Source organism: Dendropsophus ebraccatus, chromosome 9, assembly GCF_027789765.1.
Source record: "Dendropsophus ebraccatus isolate aDenEbr1 chromosome 9, aDenEbr1.pat, whole genome shotgun sequence".
In the NCBI taxonomy this organism is placed as follows: Eukaryota; Metazoa; Chordata; class Amphibia; order Anura; family Hylidae; genus Dendropsophus; species Dendropsophus ebraccatus.
Window position 1 is genome coordinate 11,148,391 of NC_091462.1, and position 22,077 is coordinate 11,170,467.

The 22,077-nt window shown below is 44.6% G+C and overlaps 1 protein-coding gene and 1 long non-coding RNA gene across 3 annotated transcripts in view; one reads left to right on the top strand and one right to left on the bottom strand.

Moving 5' to 3' along the window:
* Nucleotides 1-22,077, top strand: part of LOC138800674 (uncharacterized) — a 185,935-nt gene that overhangs the window by 79,249 nt on the left and 84,609 nt on the right. The gene's annotated exons all lie outside the window — the stretch shown is intronic.
* Nucleotides 1-22,077, bottom strand: part of IHH (Indian hedgehog signaling molecule) — a 60,390-nt gene that overhangs the window by 15,168 nt on the left and 23,145 nt on the right. Inside the window, exons 2-3 of one of the 2 annotated variants that reach the window (XM_069982519.1) lie at nucleotides 5,678-5,939; nucleotides 1,524-1,695 (exon numbers count right to left, since the gene is read on the bottom strand). In XM_069982519.1, coding sequence (XP_069838620.1) covers nucleotides 1,524-1,695; nucleotides 5,678-5,939 — 434 coding nt within the window. The remainder of the gene's footprint in view (nucleotides 1-1,523; nucleotides 1,696-5,677; nucleotides 5,940-22,077) is intronic. The other variant, XM_069982518.1, reaches the window with a different exon arrangement.

Consider the following 22,077-nt stretch of genomic DNA (forward strand, 5'->3'; position numbering starts at 1 on the left):
GCGTTTTAGCACTTGTTTGTCTAGTGTTACTGATATCCTGACACTATATACTTTTCATTGTTATGCCTGTAATATGCAGTAGGTGAATAATAACTAAAAATTAGTTCAAGATAAATTTCTAATATTAGTATTTTTGCCTCTTAGATATAATGCCCCTTTAAGAAGTGTGTCTGTGGCTCTGTGCCAGTTCCTACAAGAAGTATAAAGTACAACATTTTCTTATATACCCTCTATATTTTCCTGGAAGAATGTATTGTGTACACTCCCTTACATCCTGCTCTCACTGAACATAATACCAAAGCTTAGCCCCACCCCTTTACATAAGCCCCACCTCTTCTCATTACTTCATCATAAACATGGGGGAAAGCGCTGTGCACGATTCCCTCTGCTTCTCCACCACATTGCTGTATAACTGTTCATTGCAGGACCTCGAGAACTGACAAACACACAAGTGTCTTGTATCTCTAGGATTGCAGGAAGTGGTGTATTCTCTCCAGTCTGACACAGTGCTCTCTGCTGCCACCTCTGTCCATGTCAGGAACTGTCCAGAGCAGGAGAGGTTTTCTATGGGGATTTACTGCCGCTCTGGACAGTTCCTGACATGGACAGAGGTGGCAGCAGAGAGCACTGTGTCAGACTGGAGAGAATACACCACTTCCTGCAGGACATACAGCAGCTGATAAGAACTGGAAGACTGGAGATTTTTAAAGTGTCACTGTCGTTTACATTTTTTTTTGCAGAAATCAATAGTACGGGCGATTTTAAGAAACTTTGTAATTTAGGTTTATTAGCGGGGGCAAAAAAAGCATTTTTATCATGAAAAAGCCGTTTGAAGCTCTCCCCCCTGTCCTCATGGTGCTCTATGGAAAGGGGAGGAGTTGAGGGAGATGAGGCATCAAATCAAAACAACAAAGAGTTAATTTACAGCTATATCACCGGGCTATCTCCTCTGAAGTCAGCACTGACCTCTCTGACCTCTGAATACGGGCTTTCACACAGGTCCCGCTGTGTAATCCTTTGTTCTCTGCTGGTGACTAATCTCCCTCCTCCCCCCTCCCCTCTCCATAGGTTACACAGGGCCCGACTGATATAAAAGAGTCGAGATTTCCTGATAATGAGCAGTGGATGAGAGAGGAGGGGGGGGGGACCTGGGGAAAGGCTTTTTGAATGCAGATAATGGCATATTTGCTTAATAAGTTTCTTAAAATCGCCTGTACTATTGATTTCTGAAAAAAAAAAAAAAGGTGACACTTCTATTGAATTATGAATCTATTTAACTTTCTGAAATCAGTTGATTTGAAAAAAAAAAAAAGATTTTTGCTGAATAACCCCTTTAAGGTCTCACCGTAATAGAGTTTATTCAACTTTCTGAAACCAGTTGCTTAAACAAGATAATACTGCAGTCCCCCTTTAAATAGTCCTTTTAAATTTAGGTTATGCAGTAGTCAATGGATTATGTGTCTGCGAATTCACTTTGAAATAAAAAGGGTTTATATATCTAGGCATCAGTGGGATCATCTCACCTCACATGGTTGTCCCAGGGGTTGTTCCCCCCTTCGGCCTGCACCTCAGCGGCCCCCTGTGTTCTCCACTCAGAGTGTGGATCTTGCATTTCCTCCGATCTGCTCTTGTCCATAGAAGACTTCCAGACATGGTCCTGAGGGGCGGTGGGTGAATTTCCATTGGTACGGTGGTCTGCCGGAAAAGCAAAGAGAGCCATAAAGCAACCGCAGTCAGATGGTCCTAACCAAATATATATAAGACAGTGAAACAAGTGATACTTACCAGGGCAGAGGGGACCATCTTCAACCATGAACCCCTGGGACGAGCACCATAAAAAAAAGTATCTATGGGAAACCCCAAGACGAGAACGGGAGGAGCGACGTTCTCAACCCATGGCAGGTGTCATTCACACAGTGGATTTAAGAAACCATCACTATTACTCCAGGAATTCAAAATTTTAGCATTTTGCCAAATATGAGAAAATGATTCCCCCCCCCCCCTTTCCCCTTTGGCAGAATTCATAGAGACTGAACACGTGTGATCCAAAACACAGCAGTAGCGCAGGTGGCGTGTTCACCCCGGTGTTAGACCCCAGGGGGTATGGCGCATTATGCAAACATCTCCAATGGTCTAGTGAGCTATGTACACGCTCTGCCAGAGCAAACGGCAAATATTTGTGTGGAATGTTTGTTTTTTAATTTTACAAAGGAAATCTCCAGGCAAATGGGCATTAAAACCCAGCGAGCGGCGGGACGTGTAATAACAGGGCTTCCACCGAGATCACAGCGCCCGGGCCAAGCTGCGGCCCTGAGGAATGCCAGCCGCCTTCACCAACCCAATGCAGATGTCAGATGTAGATGTCAGGGTAGCCAGCAGGTTTGGGGACACTGATTTAAAGTGATAGTGTGCAACCCAGAAGACTGGCAAGGCATGCTGGGAGCTGTGGTTTTTTCATGGCACGGGGTGAAAAGCATGGTAGTTTAGCAACTACTTTGCATGAATCCTTTTACAGCAATGAGTTACCTAAAATTAGAGGAACATCATATGATCCCTTTGGATTTCGTGTTGCCAATGTAAAAGGATATAAAATTCAGATGTAAGTGGAATTCATTGTGGCTTTAAAGGGATTATCCAGTATTTAAAAAAAAAAAGAAAGAAAAGAAACTGCTTTCTTCCAAAAACAGCGCCACCCCTGTCCTCAGTTTGAGTGTGGCATTACAACTCAACTCCATTCACTTTAATAAAACTGAGCTGCAATACCACACAGAAACTGTCGACAAGAGTGGCGCTGTCTCTGGGAGAAAGCCTGATTTTCAACCCTTTTAAGGTCAACAAAACTATTGTAGGAAAAAAAGATGTCCTGTCCAAGCAGCTCTGCTCCAAAAGGAAGAGAACCTATTGGAAGTAGCATCCCTGCAAGTCAATACTTGTCCCTTATAAATATGGCTAAAATCTGTAGGTTGTTATAAGAATCGAGCACTGGCTTGCAGGAATGCTCCCTCCAATAGGGGGCACCAGAGAGTGATCTCCTGTCCTTTTGGGGGAGGGCCACTTTGTATGTTTTCCCCCCAGTGTCCAATGTAACTCCAAATGCCTCCTTGCTCTAGAAGTGCCAAAGGCATAAAAACTGCAGTACCACTTAAGACCACCAGGGTACAACCTTTACAACACAATACACATGGGATATGGCTATTTATCAACCAATCCAGGGTGCAATCGTAAAAGACCATATGGCGGAATATTACCTGTAATACTTTTACTGCTCCAAATACAGAATACCCATCCTCGCAATATAAATAGTCCGACCAATAAACTTCTCTGGTGTCAGGCGGCTGTTATCCTTGTATGTGGCTCCTGAGAACCTTTGATTTTTATGGTCGCCTCCCTCTGGTATCTTTTATTTTTAGTGCATTTCCTATTAGAGCCTCTTTGATTTACTAGTCGTCCAAAGAAAAGTGCAGTATTGATTGGTTATTGAGCTTGTGTTCTGAGAGGAAGGGCGGGATAGCAAGACATGCTGTAACCGGGATCAATAACAGATAAACAGCTTAATCTGACAGCGGGTACGGTATCGGGAAGGGATCTGCAGAGTCTATTATTGATAAGAAAAATACCCTGTGGAACAAAACCAGTCCATCACAGTGAAGTATACAGCTCCAGAAAGCTTGAGTCTTTCCATTTATATCCCAGAATTGGGGGATAACTAGCTGATCAATTGGGGTCTGACCACTGGGACCCCCACAGAGGTTGCTTGGATGCTTAGAGGTCCCATAGACAGTGACAGTGTCACTCCATGCATTGAGGGTCCCAGCTACCCTGTTTCCCCGAAAATAAGACATTCCCTGAAAATATTACCTAGTAGGGGTTTTGATGAATTGCTAAATATGAGGCCTCCCCCGAAAGTAAGACCTAGCAAAGTTTTAGTTTGAAAGCATGCCCGGCGAGCAGAATACCAGGACACGCAGCTGTGATTCTTTTTAGCCCATTGCCGCTGTCCCCTACTATTACCGTCCATTGCAGAGCAGCTGCATGCAGGACATGGAGACCTTCACCTGCCGCCAACGCTCATGTTCCCTTCTGCAGCCGTTGCTTGTAAATGTGCAGGCAAGGCATCAAGAGGCCGATTGCCTGCCTCAATCCCCGTTGTCCCCTACTGCAAGATATAGAGCTGCACACAGTCTGCCGTTATCCCATCGGCTGCCGCCATACTATACACTGTCCCTGCTGTGCTGTACCAGTGTGCTGTAGTGAGCTCCCCCCGGTGGCCAGAAGCCCCCATACTGTACACTCTGTCCCTACTGGGCTGTGCGAGTGTGCTGTGGTGAGCTCCCCCTGGTGGTCGGAAGCTGCCATATCATATGCTGTACCTGCTGTGCTGTAGGCATGTGCTGTGGTGAGCTACTTCTGGTGGTCGGAAGCTGCCATACCATATGCTGTCCCTGCTGTGCTGTAGGCATGTGCTGCGGTGAGCTACTCCTGGTGGTTGGAAGCTGCCATACCATACGCTGTCCCTGCTGTGCTGTACGAGTATGCTGTGGTGAGCTGCCCCCGTGGCGGGAAGCCACCATACCGTACCCTGTCCCTGCTGTGCTGTACAATTGCGCTGTGATGAGTTCCCACTGGTAGCTGGAATCCACCATAGCATACGCTCAGTCCCTGCTGTGCATGTGATATGTGAATTCTTCTTCATGAAAAAATAAGACATCCCCTTAAAATAAGACCTAGCAGCAACATTTACTATAAAACACTGTCATGTTTTCTGGGAAACATGGTAGTTATCATCTATCCTGAGAATAGGAGCCGTCAACCTTGGTACATCCCTTTTAGAAATAGCATTAGGGCCCCTCAATGATTTCACTAGTAGAATGAGCAGTGATCAGCTGTGATCAGTGAGATCATCTAGCAGCAAGTGTTACACTTTCCTGCAGCACCACCAGAGGACAAATGAAGTATTACACCATTCCTACTAGAATCAATGTGTAATGTGTAATATACAGACAAGCCGGGTCCTCCAGGGAGCTCTGGCTGATACATCAAGGTCCTGAACCCATACACAGTAAGGACATAAATGCCACTCATATTGGTTATCCTCATTGTACCATCTGGGGAAGGTGAACCTGTGACGGCCCATAAGATGCGATATAGCTGAGGATGTATATGGCGGATACATGGCAAAACAGACTTATAATAACAGGACAGACAAATCTGATACATTGTATAAAACTATACAAAAGAGCAGGATCAGCGTCATTACTATAGACATAAGTCACTATAAAACATTCATTGTCCACCCTCACAAGTACATAAACGGGAAAGGGGCCCAAAGTATAAACCAGGGTGGGGCCCATCCTAGTGTTGGCTTTTTCTCCATACTCAGGATAGCCGGGCTCATGAGAGTCCTTTACATCTCTTTGGACAGAGAAATATATTGAGTGGTTGACTCTTTACACAATGGGTCCATGGAAGCAGGAATGGCCTCTATAGAACACGGCCCCTTAAGAGCCCCATAGCAGTCATGTGGTCAGAATTTCTAAGCAGAAACATAACTTTTAACAATAGACACTGTGCAAAGACAATGGTTGTTAGGAACAGGACATAGGTGGACACAATGATGGACAGTGAAGACGTCTTACGCTATAAGGTATAAAATTGTTATATAAAGCAGTGTTCTTACCTGACTTCACAGAGCAGTGGATATGCGCTTTAGATTCATAGTAGACCCAGTCAAATCCCGCCTCCACTGCCAGCCGGGCCAGCATCCCGTATTTATTGCGGTCCCTGTCTGAGGTGGTGATGTCCACCGCTCGGCCCTCGTAGTGTAAGGATTCGTCAGAATGATGACCGTCCTCATCCCAGCCTTCAGTCACTCGCAGCTTTATGCCCGGCCACTGGTTCATGACAGAGATGGCCAAAGAGTTTAGTCGGTCTTTGCAGCGCTGTAAAAGAGAAGACGAGGTATGAGACATGCAGTTGGAACATAATCAGGGTGTGTAGAGGTCAGAAACAACCATTGCTGTAATGGAGCTAACACAAGAAAATTACATCACTTTGAAAGACTAGAAAATTTCCTCATTTATACAGCTCCTATGCAGACCAATGGGTCTCCATGGTTACAGACTACAAACAAGCCCTGTGTAGTCTGATCCTTTAGTCGTGTTAAAGGGAAACCTCTAACCATCTACCTGCCGATATGTCCTTATAGCACAGGGGTGCTGAGGATGAAGTTTCTTACCTTGATATTCTGCACCATTTCGTGAACATTGTATTTAATTTCATATGTAAATGAGAAGGTTTGGTGCACTGGGGGCGGGACTACCACCCTCAGTGCACCAATCCGGCCCTTCTAATGAATATTCATCCACCATTCTGCAGTGATGAGCGCCAGAGTGATGTCACTGTAGAACACCGCCCTGGGGCAGGCTGGCTGCGGAGGGCACCAAACCACCTCATTTACATATCTAATAAACTACACAGTTCCTGAAAATGGCACAGAGGATCAAGGTAAGACACCTACTTTACCTTAAAGGGGAACAATCTAACCTGCTGTTAGCTTCCTCCTTGGTGCCTCATGCACATTAGTGGGCTAGGGGCTATGTCTCGTACCTTCCTCCTCGGCGCCGCTCCTGTGCAGTTAGTAGCTAAATCCACATCAGGGGGCGCTGAACCACCCTGCTCCCTAAAACCCCCAACCAGGCCACTCCTTCTAATGATAATCAATGGAGCAGACAGGGCAGATCGGCAAGATGGGGGGGGGAGCAGTGCTCCTGGACGTGGATTTAACTACAAAATGCAGGGGAATGATGCGGAGGAGGAAGGTAAGAGACATACCTTCCTTACTTCCTTCCTTTGCGCCACATGCACATTTAGGGGGTTATCAGCAGGTTAGATTAGTCTAACATGCTGATAGATTCCCTCTAACAAGCTCCCGAAAATAGCTTCCTCATCTGTTGGGAGGAGTCCAGGACGTGGCTCTTTTCACTTTAGACAGTTGGCTGGTCCTGCTAATATTGGTGGGTCTGGCCACCTGTGCTTTATATGCAGGGAGGCCTCTATCCTCCTCCCTCTGTCTCATCCTTTATGGTCTGTAGGTTATTAGGAAGATGTGTCAGAAGTGGAGTAATGCATGTCTGTAGTAACAGACTACACAGAGTTTGTTCGTAGTCTGTTACCATAGAGACACATTGGTCAGAATGTTTTACATTCATAGGTGATAATATCCTTTGCAGTAAAGCTGAGCAGGATGGATGTCCCATCCTGGAACGCTGTGGGTGAGCTCCCTGCATGTATACAGTACAAGAGACTGATGCCAGACATTGTTGGCTTGGGCTTGTGTGTGCGACGTTTCCGGCCCTGTCTCATTGGCTGCAGGAATGTTACACATCGTTTTTGGCTCGTAGGAGTGAACACAGCAAATCACAAGTGGTTCAGTCCTGGCGCGCACACGGTGTCTGTCTACATCCACCCCAGCCCTTACAGCTTGTATACAGCTATCAGACCCCAGACTTTCCTCTACACCCCTCTTATGGAGAATGGGGGCTCCTGCAAAGTGTAGGTCCATCTCCCAGACCTCACCCAATAGTCTACTGATGACAACAGGCGACATACAACCCTTCCCTACATCATTTCACTGGGACTCCCGTGATCTACCAGTTCAGGACATTGCCCTCTGCAGCATAGTCATTCCTTGTCTTCTTGTTTTGCCTGTAATATTATCCATATATACCCCATATCAAAGGAAAGTCCTGAGACAATGGAGGAGAAGTCAGGCAGCTGGTACCCACAGACATGGTATCAGATGTTGCAGTCTGGGCACGGTGACTTATCGTCAGCACTGTGCTGAGACTTGCCCTGCCAGCTGTGTCTACACCTATGGTGCCCACATTCACATCTAAGCTTCAGATCGCTGTTGGAACTGGTGAAATGCCAGGGTGGAGGGTGGGTTGTGCCCTATGTGCCCCGTCGATCCTTTTGTTCTCAGTATAGCAGCAGCAAAACACATAAACGCTTACCCGGATCCAGCATGCATAGCTATAGGCGGATGAGACCTGACAGGTACCTGAGCTATATTGCCCGCTTATGGGCCCCTATATACTCGGGGTGCTCTGAGGTCTGTGTCTGCCGCTGGACCATAGGAAAATAAAAGGACACTTTATGCCACATTTCTCCTTCATCTGAGCCACCACCAGACGAGGGCATCAATGTACAGTATTCCACCAATACGTTTATATACTTAATCCATATTCATATCTTTATGTATAATACGTATATGCACCATATAGGCCCACATCCCCCAGGAACAGGGTCACTGTCTCCTACCCCCTATGGAGGATGTTTGAGCAGTCTATACATTATATAGGCACGTCTTGACCCCCTATAGATGCAGTTTGGGTGGTCTGTACATTATATAGACAAGGCCTGACCCCCTATAGATGCAGTTTGGGTGGTCTGAACATTATATAACACATGTCCTGACCCCCTATAGATGCAGTTTGGGTGGTCTGTACATTATATAGACACGTCCTGTCCTGACCCCCTATAGATGCAGTTTGGGTGGTCTGTACATTATATAGAATAGTCCTGACCCCCTATAGATGCAGTTTGGGTGGTCTGTACATTATATAGAATAGTCCTGACCCCCTATAGATGCAGTTTGGGTGGTCTGTACATTATATATAGACACATCCTGACCCCCTATAAATGCAGTTTGGGTGGTCTGAATATTATATAGACACATCCTGACCCCCTATAGATGCAGTTTGGGTGGTCTGTACATTATATATAGACACATCCTGACCCCCTATAGATGCAGTTTGGGTGGTCTGTATATTATATAGACAAGGCCTGACCCCCTATAGATGCAGTTTGGGTGGTCTGTATATTATATAACACATGTCCTGACCCCCTATAGATGCAGTTTGGGTGGTCTGTATATTATATAGAACAGTCCTGCCCCCCTATAGATGGGTGGCCTGTACATTATATATAGACAGGTCCCTTGGCTGATCAGTCCCCTCTGCTGCACAGCACTGTCAGGGTGGAGAGATGGCCTCTAATAGATTGCTTTATCTCCCTCCTGGGACGGCTCCTCAGTGCCAGCCTCAGGCTGTCTGCCCGCACACAGCTACACTTATAAAATATGGATGCCTCATGAATCTTTGATGCCATGCGGTAATGTTTACAAACCTGAAGGTGCCAAAAAGCTGAGCAAGAACAAGAGTACAAGCGGCAACAAGGACCCAGTGTCTGCCAGTCCCCAGCATGGCCCAAGGTGGCCATAGACACCATATGATACACCAGCACTGGCCACCCACAGCCTGCCTGACAGTCATGATACATTGTAACAACCCTACATCTATCACTGAGCCATTATCATATGTATTATCACAGTCACCCCAGAGTTAGCTTCTGCTGTGCTCATTGCTGCCCCCTGCTGACTAATGTACTTTCTGTGATGCACTCTGTATGGCTGTAGGTACACTATATACAGGTATATGGCAGTAGTAGGTATAGTATATACTGTCATATGGCTGTAGGTACACTATATACAGGTATATGGCAGCAGGAGGTATAATATATACTGTCATATGGCTGAAGATACACTATATACAGGTATATGGCTGCAGGTACACTATATACAGGTATATGGCTGTAGGTACACTATATACAGGTATATGGCTGTAGGTACACTATATACAGGTATATGGCTGCAGGTACAGTATATACAGGTATATGGCTGTAGGTACACTATATACAGGTATATGGCAGCAGGAGGTATAATATATACAGGAATATGAGGCAGGTACAGGGTGCTAAAAAACTTTGGACTTGAGAATCTGCGTTCGCCGCATGTGGTGTGTGTGTGTGGGGGTGCTCAAAAACGGCCACATCCCTGCCGTATGCGGCGACTGTATGAATGGCAGAGCAAGCTGTAGTCGTCTGTGATATGGGAAAAAGATACAGTATGGTGCTGTGGCCAGAAACACACACCTCTTCCATCCATCTGGCCCGCCCTTGTATCCTACCTGTATTACTGTACCTCCTTCTATGCCTCTCAGATCTCGCTGCTGTCTGATGTTTTTTATTACATTTTTTTAGTGTGCGTTGGAAGAGGGCGTAGTCTTATACGGCGAGTATATATTATAACTATATAAAATATATAACTATATTTTAAATGGAAAAGTTGGGGGTCGTCTTATACGCCGGAAAATACGGGTATATGACAGCAGATATACTATATACACAGACGTATAGCGGCAGGTACAGTATATACCAGGGGTCCTTAACTGGCGGACCGCGGTCCGGGTTCGGGGCGGCCAGCTGTCCGGACCCCGGCTGCGGCGCTGCTTCCTGCACAGTAAGTATCTATGATAGCGCTCGTAAAAAGTGCTTATAGATACCGAGCGGCAGCGGCACTGACAGAGAGGAAGCCATTGGCTCCCTCCCTGTCAGTCACCTCTCACTGGCCGCAGCGGTCACAAGAGTCCGCGCTCCCCCTCTGGTGTCTGCGCCGAGTGACGTTCCTGCGCCGGCGGGGAGTGCGGCCTCTAGTGACAGCTGCAGTGCGGCCACAGGAGAAGGAGAAGAGGATGCGCAGGACTTAGGTGAGTATAAGTGGTTTGTTTTTTTATGCTATATGGGGGGGGGGGGAGCGCACAGGGGGGCTATATACAGGGGGAGAGAGCACCGGGGGCCTGTATACTGGCGGAGAGCGCACGGGGGGGGGCCTTATACAGGGGGAGAGAGCACAGGGGGGCTATATACACGGGGAGAGAGCACAGGGGGGGCTATATACACGGGGAGAGAGCATAGGGGGGCTATATACTGGGGGAGAGAGCACAGGGGGGCTATATACAAGGGGAGAGAGCACAGGGGGGGGCTATATACAGGGGGAGAGAGCACAGGGGGGCTATATACAGGGGGAGAGAGCACAGGGGGAGAGAGCACAGGGGGGGCTATATACAGGGGGAGAGAGCACAGGGGGGGCTATATACAGGGGGAGAGAGCACAGGGGGAGAGAGCACAGGGGGGGCTATATACAGGGGGAGAGAGCACAGGGGGGGCTATATACAGGGGGAGAGAGCACAGGGGGGGCTATATACAGGGGGAGAGAGCACAGGGGGGCTATATACAGGGGGAGAGAGCACAGGGGGGGCTATATACAGGGGGAGAGAGCACAGGGGGGCTATACTACTGGGGGAGAGAGCACAGGGGGGGCTATATACAGGGGGAGAGAGCACAGGGGGAGCTATATACAGGGGGAGAGAGCACAGAGTGGCTATATACTGGGAGAGAGCACAGGGGGCTATATAGTGGAAGAGAGCACAGAGGGGGCTATATACTACAGGGGGAGAGAGCACAGAGGGGCTATATACAGGGGGAGAGAGCACAGGGGGGCTATATACTGGGGGAGAGAGCACAGGGGGGCTATATACAGGGGGAGAGAGCACAGGGGGGGCTATATACAGGGGGAGAGCACAGAGGGACTATATACAGGGAGAGAGCACATGGGGGGCTATATAGTGGGAGAGAGCACAGGGGAGCTATATACAGGGGGAGAGAGCACAGGGAGAGAAAGCACAGGTGGGGCTATATACAGGGGGAGAGAGCACAGGGGGGCTATATACTGGGAGAGAGCACAGGGGAGCTATATACTACAGGGGGAGAGTGCACGGGGAGGCTATATACTACTGGGGGAGAGCGCACAGGGGCTATATACTACAGGGGGAGAGTGCACAGGGGGGACTATATACTACTGGGGGAGGGTGCACAGGGGCTAGATACTACAGGGGAAGAGTGCACAGGGGGGACTATATACTACTGGGGGAGAGTGCACAGGGGCTATATACTACAGGGGGAGAGCGCACAGGGGCTATATACTACAGGGGGAGAGCGTACAGGGGGGCTATACACTACTTGGGAAGAGCCACAGGGGGGCTATATACTACTGGGGGAGAGCGCACAGGGGGGCTATATACTACTGGGGGAGAGAGCACAGGGGGGCTATATACTACAGGGGGAACTATATACTACTAAGACAGTCACCCCCTGTGTACATAATTTTAAAGGACCGGTGAGAGAGAGAAAATGACAGTTTTCCCACTAATAAGCAGCAATTCTGTATGTAAATACTTCAACAACGTTTGTGAAAAGTAACAAAACACGTTTCCTACTGATGTTCAGCTCGGACCTTCACCTGACAAAAGACCCCGGTAAGTGGAGCTTCACTAAAAGTTGTTGAGTACCCCTGGTATATACCATTATATTAGGGCAGGTACAAAATATATCGTTATATGGCGGCAGGTACAGTTATATGATGGCAGGAACAGTATATACCGTTATATGGCCACAGGTCCTGTATAGTATACAGTGGTCCCTCAAAATACGATATTAACTGGTTCCAGGACGACCATTGTATGTTGAAACCATTGTATGTTTAGTCCATAATTCTATTGAAAACTGGTAATTAGTTCTAAAGCCCCAAAATATCCCAAAATGAGAAGAAAATAAGATTTACAGAAAAGTAAGCAGATATAGATAAAGCAAGTTCTTACATACAACAGTCAGAAAGATCTACTGGAAGCTGTAAATTACTTTCTAGGTAGAAGACTAGACTCTCTTCAGTTGCGGCAGGGTCTCAGAGAAATAAAATGAAGCCGTCCTCACCTGGTGCCCAAAGGAGCAACTCATCCTGGCACAGCTAAAGGGTCGTACAGGACATGTAGTATCACACTATACTGTACAGGAGATACTAGACACACAGCAGCACAGGACATGTAGTATCACACTATACTGTACAGGAGATATTGGACATACACAGCAGTACATGACATGTAGTATCACACTATACTGTAGAGACGAGATACTAGACACACAGCAGTACAGCACATGTAGTATCACACTATACTGTACAGGAGATACAGTACTAGACACACACAGCAGCACAGGACATGTAGTATCACACTACTGTAGAGAGGAGATACTAGACACACACAGCAGTACAGGACATGCAGTATCACACTATACTGTACAGGAGATACTGGACACACACAGCAGTACAGGACATGTAGTATGACACTATACTGTACAGGAGATACTGGACACACATAGCAGTACAGGACATGTAGTATCACACTGTACTGTACAGGAGATACTAGACACACACAGCAGTACAGGACATGTAGTATCACACTATACTGTACAGGAGATACTGGACACACATAGCAGTACAGGACATGTAGTATCACACTGTACTGTACAGGAGATACTAGACACACACAGCAGTACAGGACATGTAGTATGACACTATACTGTACAGGAGATACTGGACACACATAGCAGTACAGGACATGTAGTATCACACTGTACTGTACAGGAGATACTAGACACACACAGCAGTACAGGACATGTAGTATGACACTATACTGTACAGGAGATACTGGACACACACAGCAGTACAGGATATGTAGTATCACACTATACTGTACAGGAGATATTGGACATACACAACAGTACATGACATGTAGTATCACACTATACTGTAGAGACGAGATACCAGACACACACACAGCAGTACAGGACATGTAGTATCACACTATACTGTACAGGAGATATTGGACATACACAGCAGTACATGACATGTAGTATCACACTGTACTGTAGAGACGAGATACCAGACACACACAGCAGTACAGGACATGTAGTATCACACTTTACTGTAGAGACGAAATACCAGATACACACACAGCAGTACAGGACATGTAGTAGCACACTATACTGTAGAGAGGAGATACTAGACACACACAGCAGTACAAGACATGTAGTATCACACTGTACTGTAGAGAGGAGATACTGGACACACAGCAGTACAGGACATGTAGTATCACACTATACTGTAGAGAGGAGATACTAGACACAGCAGTACAGGACATGTAGTATCACACTATACTGTGGGGAGGAGATACTAGACACAGCAGTACAGGACATGTAGTATCATATTGTACTGTGAAGAGGAGATACTGGACACAGCAGTACAGGACATGTAGTATCATATTGTACTGTGAAGAGGAGATACTGGACACACAGCAGTACAGGACATGTAGTATCACACTATACTGTGGAGAGGAGATACTAGACACAGCAGTACAGGACATGTAGTATCATATTGTACTGTGAAGAGGAGATACTGGACACAGAAGTACAGGACATGTAGTATCACATTGTACTGTGAAGGGGAGATACTGGACACAGCAGTACAGGACATGTAGTATCATATTGTACTGTGAAGAGGAGATACTGGACACAGCAGTACAGGACATGCAGTATCACACTGTACTGTGGAGAGGAGATACTGGTCAGCCAATCAGCGCATGTACTTCACTAATACTGTATACTTGTATTACCAGTAAAATAGGCGCTTTTATTGCTCGATCATCTGGTTATTCACATGTGCTGCAGTTACTGACTGTCTGTAGCATTGTATGTTGAGTATGGGCTCAAGTTATGATGCTCCAGAAAGGAACATTGTATGTTAAAAATATTGTATCCTGAGGCCATTGTAAGTTGAGGGACCATTGTATACAGTTATATGGCTGCAGGTATACTATATACAGTTATATGGCGGCAGGTAAAGTATATACATGTAAACGGCTTCAGATATTGTATATACAGTAATATGGCGGCAGGTACAGTATATACATGTATACGGCTGCAGGTATACTATATACAGTTATATGGCAGCAGGTACAGTATATAGTTATATGGAAGCAGGTCCAGTATATACCATCATATGGCAGCAGTTAATGTATAGTATACTCAGGCTTCCTGACCTTGCTATTACTGCTTATAAAGTCACCATTATGTTGAAGGCAGGAGAATAATGTGAGATCAATAAGACACATTAATGGCAGCGAGATCTATCGATTCTGTGCAGGTGAATAGAGGACGGCGCTCTGCTCCTGATATCTAATAAATCCACAATAATCTCATAATAAGCAACACGTCCAATAAAAGTGTGTGTATATATGTATTTATATACAGTGGTACCTTGATTTAAGAGTAACTTGGTTTAAGAGCTCACAGTTTTTCAAAATTGTGACTTGGTGTAAGAGCATTGCTTTGGTTTAAGAGCTTCCTGTACTGGGTGGGAGGGGGAGTGGGGGAGGGGCATGGTCTGCATAGCGGGGTCTACAGCCCTGTACTCTGACCCAGGAAGTCTCCCCCACCTTCCAAATTATAGCAGATCCACTTCAGGCTGGGGCTTACATCAGGGGACAGGACGGTGGAGGTAATCTCTCCATAGCTGTAACCCTTCTCTCCCCGGACAGAGCGCTGCATGTATGTGCCCACATCTGTCCTGCTCATTCCTTCATGCCCCCTGCAGTCTCTGTCAGTCCTTGTGTTTCCCATCCTCTCCATTCCTGTACAGTAATTTATAATATCACAGATTCTGCTGTTTCTGAATGTTTGTTTCATCTGTTTTACATGTTATTCAGAATAATAAATCATTATTTTTGTGGTGTAGAACTAATTGTCTGCATTTCTATGATTTCTTATGGGAAAATTTGCTTTGGTTTAAGAGTGGATTTGGATTACAAGGGCGGAACGAATTATGCTCGTAATCCAAGGCACCACGCAGCAGAATAAAATCACATTGAGACCCAGGTAACCAGACAGATTACAGAGCTGACTATATAACATCCCTATAAGTGGGGCCTTACGTCTGCAGTATTACATCATTGTGCCTTATTGCTGTATAACCAACTAGATTTACCATTCAGAAACCTGGGAGAGCTGGGTTACAACCCTTGTAGGAATGATCACAGCCTCATTGGTTATCACCTGGCTTTCCAAGAAGCAGGGAGAACAAGGGTATTATGGGCTTAAAGGGGTAGTTCTCCAGAAAAAAATGCTTTCAAATCAACTGGTGCCAGTAAGTGTCAGAGATTTGTAATTTACTACAATTAAAAAAAAAAATCTCAAGTCTTCCAGTACTTATCAGCTGCTGTATGCCCGACAGGAAGTAGTATTCTTCCCAGTCTGGAGAGCAGGAGAGGTTTTTTATGGGGATTTGCTACTGCTTTGGACAGTTCCTGACATAGACAGAGGGGGAAGCAGAGAGCACTGTGTCAGACTGGAAAGAATACGCCACTTCCTGCAGGACATACAACAGCTGATAGGTACTGGAAGACTGGAGATTTTTTAATAGAAGTATATTAAAAAATGTCTGGCACTTTCTGTTACCAGTTGATTTGAAAGAAAAAAAAAAAGGTGAACAATCCCTTTAAAAAAAAAAAAAAAAAAAAGATGAAGAATTTCCTGTATATTTTCGTTTTATTTAAGGTGGAAATTTTCCGAAAGTATGTGGTTGTGCATGTAGCGAGATATCAGACATCCCACTCTGGCGTCCTTATCTATAATCCTGCGGTTGTTCCTTTGCCTTCCATTTAGCGGGTGTCATGGAGCACTGCACATGAAGGCTTCTCTGCAATCCTTTGCTTCCTTCATTTGCATCAGTTATTGTGGGATGAAGAGCGGTCAGCGACCGTTCTCTATTGTCACCAGAACAATGCAACTCAATTATCCGCAAAGGAACAGGCCGCATATGAGGTATATACTAAGAAGGGCTGTCATGTCTATAACACTGGAACACAATGCATCTACTATGACAAATAAAGGAACTGGGCAAACATGGCGTTATTAAAAATGTCAGAGGATTATGTACACAGCTCCCAGGCAGAATAAAGAGTCCCCGTAGTAACACAGGGCACATCATATAATACATGGTCATGTAGCCTACTACAGCCGGAGAAATCCCTATGTACAGTCAGTCTGAATGAGGTGTATGAGGATACCATCAATTGGACCATGCTTACAGCTCTGTCAGGCAGACATGTACCTACTTCTGCTGTGCCGCTATGATGTTACCTTGGGGCGGCGGTGTAAGCAATGATCTATCACATTTGTTGCTGCTACAATGTTGCCATCGCTCCGCAGCCCCAGCCAAAGGTAAAGAATCCGCAGCACACAGTCTTATCACGGCCTCCAAATTCAAACACAGCTGCAAGGAAAACGAGTTCCTTATACGATAAGATATGAAAACAGTGTCCTTCCCAACAGAGTCTCCAGGAAGTGACAATCCCCACACACACAACCCTTGGACTTGAAAGTTGTTTTTTTTTTATGTTTTCTATTCCCATTTTTGTCCAATAGAAATGATTACTGCCCATAGCATACTATAATACTGCCCCCTATATACAGGAATATAACTACTATAATACTGCCCACTATATACAAGAATATAACTACTATAATACTGCTACTATATACAGGAATATACTATAATACTGCTCCTATATACAAGAATATAACTACTATAATACTGCTCCTATATACAAGAATATAACTACTATAATACTGCTCCTATATACAAGAATATAACTACTATAATACTGCTCCCTATATACAGGAATATAACTACTATAATACTGCCCCTATATACAGGGATATAACTACTATAATACTGCTCCTATATACAAGAATATAACTACTATAATACTGCTCCCTATATACAGGAATATAACTACTATAATACTGCCCCTATATACAGGGATATAACTACTATAATACTGCTCCTATATACAAGAATATAACTACTATAATACTGCTCCTATATACAGGAATATAACTACTATAATACTGCCCCTATATACAGGAATATAACTACTATAATACTGCTCCTATAAAAAGGAATATAACTACTATAATACTGCTCCTATATACAAGAATATAACTACTATAATACTGCCCCCTATATACAGGAATATAACTACTATAATACTGCTCCTATATACAGGAATATAACTACTATAATACTGCCCACTATATACAAGAATATAACTACTATAATACTGCTCCTATACACAAGAATATAACTACTATAATACTGCTCCTATATACAGGAATATAACTACTATAATACTGCTCCTATATACAGGAATATAACTACTATAATACTGCCCCCTATATACAGGAATATAACTACTATAATACTGCTCCTATATACAGGAATATAACTACTATAATACTGCTCCTATATACAGGAATATAACTACTATAATACTGCTCCTATATACAGGAATATAACTACTATAATACTGCTCCCTATATACAGTAATATAACTACTATAATACTGCCCCCTATATACAAGAATATAACTACTATAATACTGCTCCTATATACAGGAATATAACTACTATAATACTGCTCCTATATACAGGAATATAACTACTATAACACTGCCCCCTATATACAGGAATATGAATAAGAGAATTATTTTGAATAGTGATTTCTTTGCTGTTTTCTCAGCTGTCTGCGGTGCCTACACCATTGATACAGCAGATAAGAAGAAAAGTCCATCTGCTCTGGCAGTAAGTTGTCTGCATACTGGGGAGGATCTGTTATGGCTGATGTGTATGCAGAACAATTTCATACTTTTGGATCATTATTTATCTGACGGAATAGGGACTTGGTTTGAAACGGCTTTTCAAAAGCATTCAATGACCATTTAAGCATCTCCAGTCTTCCAGTTCTTATGAGCTACTGTATGCCCTGCAGAAAGTGGTGTAATCTTTCCAGTCTGACACAGTGCTCTCTGCTGCCACCTCTGTCCATGTCAGGAACTGTCCACAATAGGAGAGGTTTTCTATGGGGATTTGCTGCTGCTCTGGACAGTTCCTGACATGGACAGAGGTGGAAGCAGAGAGCACTGTGTCAGACTGGAAAGAATACAACACATCAGCTGCTGTATGTCCTGCAGGAAAAGTACTGGAAGAGTAGAGATCTTCAAATAGACGTACAAATCCGTATAACTTTCTGACACAAGTTCATTTGAAAATATTTTTTTTCACCAGAGTAACCCTTTTAATAGGTGGTGTAAAACACTTTTCCATTCTGTATGTTAAACTAGGGTAAAAAAAATCTTTATTCAACCACAAGAACAACCTCAGCTATTCATGCTCCATATCACTCCATGCTCCAGGTTATACCAGCTGTAATATATTCAGGAGATCCCCAGGTTATACCAGCTGTACATATATAATTATATACAGGAGATCCCCAGGTTATACCAGCTGTACATATATAATTATATACAGGAGATCCACAGGTTATACCAGCTGTACATATATAATTATATACAGGAGATACCCAGGTTATATCAGCTTTACATATATAATTATATACAAGAGATACCAAGTTTATATCAGCTGCACATATATAATTATATACAGTATATACCCAGGAGCTGTACATATATAATTATATACAGGAGATCCCCAGGTTATATCAGCTGTACATATATAATTATATACAGTATATACCCAGGCTATACCAGCTGTACATATATAATTATATACAGGAGATGCCCAGGTTATACCAGCTGTGCATATATAATTATATACAGGAGATACACAGGTTATACCAGCTGTACATATGTAATTATATACAGGAGATACCCAGGTTATACCAGCTGTACATATATAATTATATACAGGGTATCCCCAGGTTATATCAGCTGTACATATATAATTATATACAGTATATACCCAGGCTATACCAGCTGTACATATATAATTATATACAGGAGATCCCCAGGTTATATCAGCAGTACATATGTAATTATATACAGGAGATACCCAGGTTATACCAGTATGCTCCATATCACTATATACAGTAGATGTATAACTTATATCAACATATTCTATATCACATGGTGCCCAGGTTATACCAGGGTAGTTCATAGTTTGGTCCAAAGAAAAAAAAATGATTAACCTTACTGGAAGTGTAATGGGTTAACATGATGTCAATCTAGTTGGTGCTGTATCTGCCCCCTGTGAGTGAAGGGGTTAACAGGTCAGCTCCTTGGACCTCCCCCTCCACCCTGAGTGACTCTGCTGGAATGCAGCCCAATGTTTGCTCTTTATTTAAAGGTGGAGATCCACCTAGAAACCCCATGGCCGTCACATAATAACAGCCTTCTCCATGTCCACTCCTCATTGAGGTTCAAAAGTCCAACTGGCGGAGTGCAGACGTTAGGCCGAGCGGCTGATCGATCCCCATGACACGTCCACTGATATAGGCCACGTCCGGCAGCCCCACCATAATCCGTACAGATCCCTACTCCCCTATATATCCATTACATGGTGGGAAATGCAAATGTAACAAATCCGCTCACAATAAATCTTGTATCAACTCAGATCCCGGGACATGTATAACAAATCATCTGTTCCCAACCTCAAGGTCATCATGTGTTACATCCAGGCTTCTATGGAAGATCCCATACAATGGATGAGAGAGGGGGTGTGCAGCAGGTGACATAGGGGGTGTGACCCCCTAAAGATGAACTTACTGCTATTATAGAACTATAATTTACATTAAAGTCACTGTCTACAAAGCACTATGAAACGTATACTGATCCAGAGTTACATCCTGTATGAGGGTATGTGCACACTGAGGAAAACCCGAGGAGTTGTAGTGGATTCCGCCACTAACCCCACTCCTGCCTCACTCTCTGCCTGTGCCATACACTCCATTCTATGCACAGGCAGATTACGCCGTCCGCCCAATTCTTCGGACGGACGCCGGAATCTGTCTGACCATAGAATGGAGTCTATGGCACAGGCGGAGACTGAAGCGGGAGCACGGGGATGAGCGTCAGAATCCACTACAACTCTGCATGTTTTCCTCAGTGTTCACATACCCTTATACTCCAGAGCTGCACTCACTATTCTGCTGGTAGGGTCACTGTGTACATACATTACATTACTAATCCTGAGTTACATCCTGTATATACTCCAGAGCTGCACTCACTATTCTGCTGGTAGGGTCACTGTGTACATACATTACATTACTGATCCTGAGTTACATCCTGTATATACTCCAGAGCTGCACTCACTATTCTGCTGGTGGGGTCACTGTGTACATACATTACATTACTGATCCTGAGTTACATCCTGTATATACTCCAGAGCTGCACTCACTATTCTGCTGGTGGGGTCACTGTGTACATACATTACATTACTGATCCTGAGTTACATCCTGTATTATACCCCAGAGCTGCACTCACTATTCTGCTGCTGGTGGGGTCACTGTGTACATACATTATATTACTGATCCTGAGTTACATGCTGTATTATACCCCAGAGCTGCACTCACTATTCTGCTGGTGTCACTGTGTACATACATTATATTACTGATCCTGAGTTACATGCTGTATTATACCCCAGAGCTGCACTCACTATTCTGCAGGTGTCACTGTGTACATACATTACTGATCCTGTACTGATCTAATCATGGGGCAGTGTAATATGCCATATGTAGTCACGTGACTTCGTGTAGCCCTAGCCTGGTGTCATTTCTTTCCTTTTTTGTGTGTGTTTTTTCCTAAATTGTGTTTAACGTTTTATTTTTGCTTCTCACTTTTTCCCCGGCTCAAAGAAAAGCCTCGATGTAAATGTGAGTTTCCTTTTTATGGTGAGATCATTGGCTTCTCTACACTGTGTGCAGTAGGCCTTTCATGTTTCCCAGGGCCGCTTTCTTCTAGAAACAGCAGCACTTTTGGCCTCAGTTTGGCTGTGGGGTATTGCTGCTCAGTTCCATTGAAGTGAATGGAACTGGATTGTAATACCACGCACAATTTGAGGATAGGGGTGGTGCTGTTTTTCCAAGAAAGTAGCCATGTTTCTCTTAATCCTAGAAAACCTTTTTAACAAACGCTACTCCACCCTGAAGTGGCTGAAAGCAGGGAACAGAGTACTGCCTCCACCTGCACCGCGCACAGAGATAGCATAGACTTCAGGTGTAGTGTCCCTTTAAGGGCTGTTCTTTACAAGTATCCACAATAGGAAGCCGCTCTGTACGGCCCTAGCCAGCGCCCAGCTGCACCGTCAAGTGGAACAGTGAGACCCAGGCAGGGTGGTTACTCTTCTAGTGACCTGGAACCGGACCCACTGAGTAAACACATCGGCCGCCGACACTTTTCACCAAGAATTGGCGTTTTTCAGGCTGAGCAGAAGCAA